The 9664-nt window shown below is 37.1% G+C and overlaps 1 protein-coding gene across 1 annotated transcript; it reads left to right on the top strand.

The window, feature by feature from the left end:
* The first annotated feature begins 4189 nt into the window (after positions 1 to 4189).
* On the top strand, positions 4190 to 9065 carry ZNF518A (zinc finger protein 518A). Its single transcript, XM_010297167.1, has one exon. It carries the CDS (start codon positions 4190 to 4192, stop codon positions 8792 to 8794), a length of 4605 nt encoding a protein of 1534 aa, XP_010295469.1. The 3' UTR covers positions 8795 to 9065.
* Positions 9066 to 9664: the final 599 nt, after the last annotated feature.

Below are 9664 nucleotides of genomic sequence, written 5' to 3'. Positions count from 1 at the left end.
TGGCAGTCCTGGGGGCTCCCCCGACCCCCGACAGACCGGTGTCAGCGACCGCTTTGTGTTTTGTCCCTGCTCGTTTCGGGGACGGGGGGACAGCCAGCGCCGTGGCCCTGCTGCTCGGTGAGCCCCGGCAGCGCCCTGTGGGACCGCCGCTCCTTAACGGCGGGGGGGGCGGGCCCTCGCGGGGGGGGGGGGGAGTGAGCGGGGAGGCGAGGAGCGTCCCCCCGACATCGCAGGTGTCCGCCGAGAAAGTGGTTGGTTGCAGGTTCGTTGGCGGTGGCCGTGTATCGCCGAAGCGTTGAGCTGCTGTTTTCGTAAATGGCAAGTTTGATGTGTGGCATGGGTGTCTGTGTTTGTTAGCTTTGAGAGGGATTTGGTAATTTATTTTTACATTATTTTTACAAAAGCAGCATTTCGTTGTGTCTGCTAGATTGTATCTGACCGCCAGAAGTTCTAGCTCTATGGGTTCCTGAAGATCTAGTTCTGTAAGTTGCTGTATGTGTCCAGGTCGTTGTAGAAATGAAGGCACTAACTCTAAATTTACAGACACACGTAGGATGGGATGAAGCGTGGAAAATACTTTAGAATCTTTTTTTTTTTTTAGTCAAATTTAGAAGAGAGTAAAAAATTTTTACAGAAATCTTGAAAATACTACCGGCTTGCCAATGTATTTTGAACTTCTGTCTTTTTGTTCTAAATGGAAAACCTGTAAAAGGTACCTAACCTTTTTTAAGTGTCTTACTCCTATCTGTCATTTTCACTAGGTTAATGTATATAGCTAAAGCTTTTTTTTCCTCTGTGTTTACTTTTTTTAAACAAAATACTGACATATTGGAGCATTTCTGGGGGAAGAAAATTGAGGCTTAGAGTCTCAAGTGGTTACTTATGCTTGTGCTTTGTGGGTTTTTTTGGGTTTTTTTTTTTGTTTTTGTTTTCATGAGAAGTTAACTGTGGCACATGCTTATGTATTTTCAGGGTTTGTATTCATTATATCTGCTTTATGATCTCCTTGCTCGTTTCAAGTATTGTGAATGCAATATTCCACCTCCCTTGCAGGCTTTTGCAAAACTTTCTAGAAAATTATAATTAGGTCTTTGCTACAGAATTTACTACAATTTTTACTTAAGAAAAGATAAGTGTCTTTTGAGTTCAAGTTAAAATTTGATGGACTGAGATACCAGCTACTGCTTTCTGTCTTGTTATCATGTGTTTATGCTTACCACTTGACAAATGCCAGAAGTAGTAACAAAGCTAAGGTTAAAAAGTGCTGTTAGGAGGAGTTTGGTAGTGATTTTTAATCCTACTCATTAATTTAGAATTTGTATTGTATTTGATGATGTTCTTTGGGAGAGAACGTAGTACGTATTTACAGTTTTTCTGGCTGCAAATGTATTAAAAATGCACATAATTAAAATTGTGAAGGATTTGTGCTTTTCAGCTTATTCTTTCAGTTATGCTTGTATTTACACCTTTTAAAATACCTTTCCTTTTATTTCCAGACCTTTTTTCGGTATTCTTCCTGACTGTGGCCTTTTCTGAGTCTTACATATTTACCTCTTCTATGTGTGTGGAAAAATGTTAAAAAGCCTGTTGAAGAATTGAAGTGAAGTCTTTTCTTAACATGTAAGTCTGACTTCCTCTTTGATAATGTACGATTAAAGATCCCTGGGATTTTTTTTTTACAGGTTGGTTGTTTCTAATAAATATTTTTATTTATTGTGCTGCAGGTGCTTGTCGATAGTTGCATGGTACCCAATAATTACAAAGTTAAATTGTAATTTGTGTGGTTAATTAGTTAAAGGAGATCTCAAATCACATTTGAATATACTCAAATGAGACTCTTTGGCAAACGTAAATGTCTTATCCAATCAGTAAAATGTTGCCCAACTGAGGACCACATTGGCCCCATGTTAAAAGCCTGATATCTGTCCTCTGCAGCTTACTGCATCCACTTCTAATTTTTCTAGTGTTATTTGCATGCATGTTTCAGGTTCCAGTATTTGACAGTATAACATTTTAATCTGAATGATAGGTAGCTACCATCAGGATGATGTATTGCATCATGTAACTTGTAATCTTCATGTGTTACATCTGTGTATTAAAATTAAGCTCTTCAACAAACAAGTCCAAGTAATTTTTAGCTACTTACTCTTTAGGTGGGAGTTCAGCTTGCTTCTGTTCAAAGAAGGCATTTACCACTGATAAGAGAAAGCATTATAATACAGTGCTCCTTTGGTGAAAGTGGAGTGTAATGTAGATGAGTTGTTCCCTTCTGAAGGCTCGAAGTTGAGTAATAGCCCATGTGTTAATCTCCTGTGTGGAAACTGGAAAATCTATCATTGAGTTAAAAAAAAAAAAAATTAAAAACCTGTACCTGAAGTGTTTTAGTTTGGAAAGACTCCCAAGGGGTGTGTGTAGTGTCTGTGGTTTGTGGGTTTTTTGTGGTTTTTTTGAATGTCAGGTGTATAGCTGTAATTTTGCAGGTCTCATAGCTGAAGAACACAATTAATTGAATTTATTTGACATTGGAGCCTGTATATAATGTCAAAGTCAGTTTTACTTATTTTCAAGAATTGTGCAGAAATGCTAATATCTTTTCCAAAAGAATGCAATAAAGCATATGCTTAAAAAAATAAAGCGTTCTGCTTTTCTTGCTACATGATACATGAACGTGGCCTTGAAAACTTTTCAATCTCAGTTTTCTTTGTCAGGTACTTACATGTTTAATGCTAGATACTTCCTTCTCACAGGAGTATGGGAAAATATTTGGAAGACCTTAGTGGTGATGCTTATGATGGCCTGGAGCTCTAGAAGCCGCTTTTGCACTTTATCACACTGAGAGAGAGGATGTGATCATTCTTTCAGTTTGAATGTGAATAAATAGGATGATCTAATGAGTTCTAAGTTTGTGTTGCTTCAGGGTGGGCAGGGGAATAGTGGAGAGAGAACCGCTGATCATATTTCAGCCAACACGTCACTAACTTGCTAGTGGAGAAGAAAGTGACGCTATGACTTCTGCTATGGAAAAAGTTTTTACTAAAAAGTATTGTATGCTAGTTCTTGTTCCTTTTCAGTGTCATTTCTCAAAATTCAAATTACTTTTGCTGCTATTCAATTTCTGCTGGTTTTATGTTGATGTACAGGAGTGTTGTTCAAGCATAGACTTGAGCTGGTATAAATTGTCAGTGCAGCCTGTTACGGGAATTAAGTCTGTAACGAGACAATGATGCTGACCATACCTATTTGAGCCTCTTAATCCATAGAGGAGTACTGTTGTCAGTCATGCTCTTGTTCTGAAAAGGTTAACCTATACCCAGGAATGTATGGTGAAAAAACAAAGTTAACTTCTGTTTGCTACGTGAGACTTCTGTTTGCTAAAGCTAGACATGCGAAAAATTCATTCTAGGTGAGTGTGGTGGGTTTTTTGGTGTTGATAAAGGTAATGTGTCCATTAATGAAGTAGATCTTTTGTCACATCTTTCCTCTTTCCTCTCTTTCCTGTTTCCACTTTCTTCCTTCAGAATAGTTAGCTACTAATAGAGTAACAGACTTGAGTAATAAAAATATCAACTGCTGAATTTGATTTGTTTGTAGTACTTTGCTAGGTTCAGTTAGTGATCCATGTCACAGAGGAGGTACTGTTTATGTTTGCTTGAAATCCTGAATAAGTAATAAATGCTAGATTCATTTTAAAAAAACACAGCTCTTGGGATTTCTTATGTTTACAGACTGTCCTGATGGGAGAAGATAAAAATTTGATGGCATGGAATTTCAAGCTTTTATGTTTGAGTAGATGTTGTCCTTTAAAGCTTATTTTTCAAGATTTATGTGTATTTTGTGGAGGGGAAAAACCCAAACCCAAACAAACAAACAAAAGGATACAGCCTAATTTGTCATTTTTTTGCGTCATCCTATTTTCTCTCAAATGCTATTATAAAAATCAACAGCTTCCAAGGTTGGCATGTATTTACTAGTGAATTGTAATAAGTGTTCTAAATGCATTAGTTTTAAAAGTAATGTTTGCTTTTTTGTTTTCTAATTTCAGGAGAATAAAACGGGGAAGTTCTAGAATCTTGAGAATAAATTGTCGCAGTAGTCTTGTTTGCTGCAGCAACTCAGAATTCATTTAAAGAAAAGGAAACCCTAAAATTATGACATCTGAAAAGGAACACTTTTTTGTGATAAAAAGCAAATGAATTTGTTAAAACACAACACTGCCAAGAATTTTTCTATAGATACTACTTTGGAAAAAGCACTGATGAATGATCCTTTAAATATGATGACTCAACCAGGAATTTTAGATGTCAATCTCTCTTACAAACTAAAAAGTGTGAAAATTGATTTACCCAAGGTGAACATTCCAAATGAAGTATTAATGAAACATGAAGTTGATAGATTCAGAAAACTCTTTCAGTGTAAACAGCAAACTGCACGGAAGTCCTTGAGTCTAGAGAAAATAAACGGAAGCAATCCCAATTGTTCAGAGGGAAGCCACTTGCAAAATAAACCAGAAGGGCAGTTGGAAGAAGGGCTGAAAACTACAGCAAAGATACTGAATTTCACTTGTACGAAGTGCAAAGATAACATTAGATATAGCCCAAATGATCTACAGAAACATTTTCAGCTGTTACACTATGGCGAGTTGCCTTTGTATCCTTGTGAGATGTGTAACTTCTCAGCTAATGATTTTCAGTCATTTAAACAGCATAGACGCACCCATCGTAGCACTTTAGTAAAATGTGAGCTCTGTAATGATGAGCATATGTACACTTTGTTGGATTTGACAAAACACTTCACATCAAAGCATTGTGTAAACGGTCACTTTCAATGTGAAAAATGTGGGTTTTCTACCCAGGATGTGGGCACATTTGTTCAGCACATTCACAGACATAATGAGATTCCATATAAATGTGGAAAATGCCATCATGTAAGCTTTACAAAAGAGGAGTTCCAGGAACATCATCTTGTTCATACTGGTATGTTTCCCTTTGGTTGTCAATATTGCAGTTACAGCACATCACGAAAAGATTATCTTTTAAAACACATCATAGCTTTGCATAGAGACCACTTATATGCAAAAGAAAAACTGGAAAAGGAAAAATGTGAAAAAAGAGTAGTGAAGACTCCAGCAGGGCTAAAGCTTGTGTTGAGAAGGTATAAAATGGGAGCATCAAAAAAACCACTCTGGAGACGGAAAAAAATAAGCAGTGGAAGTGACAAAACTGGAGAAAAAAATGCACAAGTACTAAGAAGTATGAATAAAATTCAAACAAAACCTGAGGAGCTGAACCAGTGCATGAGAAATGTGGAAGCAAATGAAGAAAAAGATCAAATTATATATACAGAAAAGCATAATTTCACAGGTGGAATGCTCTCTGCTACTACTGCACAATACAACAAAGCAGATGATGGAACAAGTTATGGCCTAGGATTATTGAAAAATGCTGTTCATGGACCAACGGTATTGATGGTCAAAAACAATAAAATATCTGTTCCAGCAAATTACAGTGCTAAATTTATGGGATTTAAAATGGTAGATGGAAAACAACATATTGTTATAAAATTATTACCTACAAGTAAGCAAAATTTACATTTGTTGGGTCAGAAAGCTGATCCTATTAAAGATGGTTCTACAATGCCTTTGCTACAGACTGCTGATCCCTGTGGCTTGTCTTCAGGTGCTATACCGTATGTAACTGATCAGTCAACCTTAAGGAATAATTCTGTTCACCCATTAACCTCCCCTCCATTTTCTTGTTCTGCTCTTCATTCAGGAAAAACAAAAGTGGAAAAACAAAATAACTCCTTATTGTATGGTAGGAGTGTTTCTCAAACCGTAGCACCTTGTAATGTAGCTATAGGAAAAAGTTCGAATTACTTGCCAATGAAGTTGGGCTCAACTGTACCTCCATGTGATGAGGTGACAAAAGTTGGAACTCGAAGTAGTATCTCATGGGGAAGTTATAGTCCTCAAAGTCATCCTCAGGTATTACCACCCACTATTACAAATACATTTCACTATGACCCTATGAAAATGCCCTTTACTAAACTGAAGATACAAAATGGTGGCCTGAATAATAGTAACAGAACTAATAATCTCTATTATCCAACTTCAGTGGATTCTTCTAATGAAGGGTTACTGTCTTTTCATAACTATTCCAAAATGGACACTTCAGATAATCCATGTAGCATTTGGATGTCAACAGATGACAGATACAGAGAATTTTTATCTAGCAAAACAGTTTCTTTTCAAAACAGTAGAAGAACTGAATCTGCATCTTCATATTCCGAGTTGATGAAAGGCTTAAAACCAGAGAAATTTGTATCAGCCCAATCAGATATTACTAAAACTTACAGACACACAAACACTAAGAATAACTCTGTGTCTTCTAAAAGCCAATCTAAATGTGTGGTTGACAGCAAGTGTTCTATGGAGGACCAGCATAATGGCCAGCAGTATTTGGATGCTAATATACATCAAGGCTTTGAGAACGTAGCTGAGAAATTCCAAGAAAATGCCTCTGATTGTGTTAACTCAGTCTTAATGCCTAAAATCACATCTGTTTTCTCATTGCAGAGTGAACAGGCAGCTAATTATCTATCACCTGAAATAAACCAGTTACTCCAAGATGTGTTAAAAGTGAAAGCAACTATTCCGCAAGAATCCCCCAGCAAGTCGAATAACTGCATAAAACTTCATTCTGACAAGCTGCTTTCTGGTCCTGAGACAGGAAATAAAGGCTTTATGCATTTAAAAAGCTCGGCAACTGCATGTGGTTTTCAGAGGCCTCCTACTAATGCAGGCTTTCATTTGTGTAAGAGAGAGTTGAACACAAGATGTAGCACAAATGAAGGTACACATTGTGGGAGAGAAAGACGGACACCCAGACCATCATTTGATTCACAGGGAATGGATAAGTTTTTCAGAACTCCGGGTGTTGGTACATTGATAAAAACCCATGCAGATACAATCATAACACAGCAGTTAGCAAAAGAGAAAGTACTGTCTACAACCCAAAATCCTAGTAGCTTTTCACCAATTCTTCAAGAACAGAAGAAACCCCTTTTAGTTCAGTCCCCTCCATCAGGGCTTTTTGTTCCTTTGCACCTTGCTAACCAGCCTGGACTGCAGGTGGTTTCAGGAAAATCTCCGCTGTCAACCAGTTCGTCAGATGGGCACGTGACTAAAGGTGTACCAGCATCATTTGTTTTGAATAAAGGACCTGGAATGATTTTGACTTTTAGCGGGGCAGTTGGAACGGTTGCGAATGTCCCTAGTGACAGTTCTCAGGTGTTAGGGAGAGTTGCATCCAGAGAATATGGTAAAATAACCATACCAGCTTCAAAAGTGGAGGGGAAAAATGATAGTTTCAGAAGTGTAAGAAGTTCCTGCAATAGGAAAGCATGTAATACAGCAAATGACTCATTGAATAGCATGCCATTCAAAGGCCCTCTAGTAATTACAAACTCATCGGAGTCCTCTGTGAAAGGTATTTCTTCTGTGAAGGTGTTATCAGAGCATCAGGATGCTGTCTTTGGTTCTTCGGAGTCTGTAAACCAACAGGAAGTTAAACAGAAACAGCATGTTTATGCACTTTTGCCTGATAGACAGCAGGCAGTTTTTTTGAAATGTATGACACCAAACAAGCCTGTAGTTCATAAACATAGTGTCTTTCAGGATAACGCTCATCAAAATTGTCAACCAAAGAAAACTGGAGCCATGCAACAAAAGCTTTTGCTGAAAATTAAGAATTCTTCAGATACACTGGCTGGTACCACTCAGTCAGTAAGCAACTCAGTGCCCTCACTACAGTTGGATAACTTGCAGTCCCTTACTCCTGCACTAGCACAGAAACAAACTAATCTTACTTCTAATGATGCCTTAATCTTACCAGGTAGGTTAATGCCAGCAAATGCCTCTTTGGCAAGCTCTAATCCAGCACGTTGTGTTCCGCCTGTAGAACCTGTTTATTCTACTAAGTCTGCAGGGACACAGTTGCAGAAAGGTTCTATTGAGAGTACGCAAGTAATAACTGCTAACAACAGGAATAACTTTGGTAGTCAGAAGTCCACATGGAGCACTCGAAACAGAACTGCAAAAGTAAAACCTCGTTTAAAACAAACTGGGTCTAAATGTTCAGAAACTGTGGGTGTGCAAAGAAACAAGAATTTCAAACGGAAGAGTAAGGATAATTGCCCAGAACCTCCAAGAAAGAAAGTAATGTTGCACAGAAAGTGTAAGGAAAAGAATCGAGCTGAAGTTGTTAGTGAATCAGGTGGCCCTTACAAACCGAGGGCATCAAAAGAAACGGTGAGGACTTTGAAATTACTTCCTTTTAATTCTAAACAGCTTGTAAAATGTCCTCGGAGAAATCAACCAGTTGTTGTGCTTAACCACCCTGATGCAGATGTTCCAGAAGTTGTAAATGTAATGAAAACCATTGCTAAATTTAAGGGACATGTTCTTAAGGTTTCATTGTCAAAAAGAACTATTGAAGCGCTTCTGCAGCCAGCCTTCTGCAATCCTTTGGATGTAACTACTGATGATCTGTCTCAAAAGAGGCACAGGACCATAAAACCTATTAGCCCTGTAAAAGAAAGATTTGTCTTAAAATTGACACTGAAAAAGACTAGCAAAAACAATTATCAGATTGTGAAAACTACCTCTGATAATACCTTGAAAGCTAAGTTTAGCTGCTGGTTTTGCGGTAGAATATTTGACAATCAGGATAATTGGGTGGGACATGGACAGAGGCATCTAATGGAGGCAACTCGAGATTGGAATTCATTAACGTAATGATGACAGGTGAAGAAAATAAAACAAATATCATACTTTACAGTTTTTCGAAAAAAGAATTCAATTAGGATACACAAGTAATTTTGTTTTGTATTTCAGTATTGTAACTGAAGTTTAAAAATTATGCAAAATGCTTGTATTTTAAAAGGAAGAGCAGATTCTTTATTGCCGTCAGACTTTGAGATGGATCAAGGAGCTTTGTGGTTTAGGTAACTTGTAACTGCAAATACAATTCCATAAAAATATATATATATTTTTTTGTTACTACTATCATGTCCTATATTTTTATTCTATAGAATGAGTCTTCAGGGCTTTTGTTCTGTACATATTTTAAAAAAACCTAAACATGTAAATATTTTTATACTTTTCAGTTATTTGGTATAATTCTTGCACAGAAATTGCCCCTCCTCCCATTTTTCAGTTCTGTGCATGCACTACTAAAACCAATTTTTAAAATTTTTTCAACTACACACAGCTGTTAGCCTGGGATTTTTGTTATTTTCACTTGTTAGGTCTTGATTTTGTTATTCAGGGATTGAACACTATTGTTAGCAAGTGCCTAAAAGATGTGAAGCAGTTTACATTATGTCAACATAGGTCCATATAGGGCCATTTCCCCAATAGTTTCATTTAAACAAAGCCATATGTGAATGCTTTAAGCTATATTGCTATGCACATGACACTTGTACTATTTCTGTGCAGTTTGTCTACTTTCTTAGTGAAGTATTTTTCATATAAATTAATAAAACATGTTATGATTGTGTTAATACAGTGAGCCGGAGAATGGAATCAGTTGAAAATATACAGTATATATATTAATAATGTATATGGTGTTTAAGAATGGTGAACATTCCTAATCTGTATTGACTC

Source organism: Phaethon lepturus, unplaced genomic scaffold, assembly GCF_000687285.1.
Source record: "Phaethon lepturus isolate BGI_N335 unplaced genomic scaffold, ASM68728v1 scaffold34890, whole genome shotgun sequence".
NCBI lineage: Eukaryota > Metazoa > Chordata > Aves > Phaethontiformes > Phaethontidae > Phaethon > Phaethon lepturus.
Note: the sequence above shows the minus strand (reverse complement) of the source record. Positions and strands in the feature narration are given on the sequence as shown.

Coding starts and splice junctions, on each gene's coding strand:
- ZNF518A (XM_010297167.1), top strand. CDS start 4,190: ATGAATTTGTTAAAACACAACACTGCCAAGAATTTTTCTATAGATACT.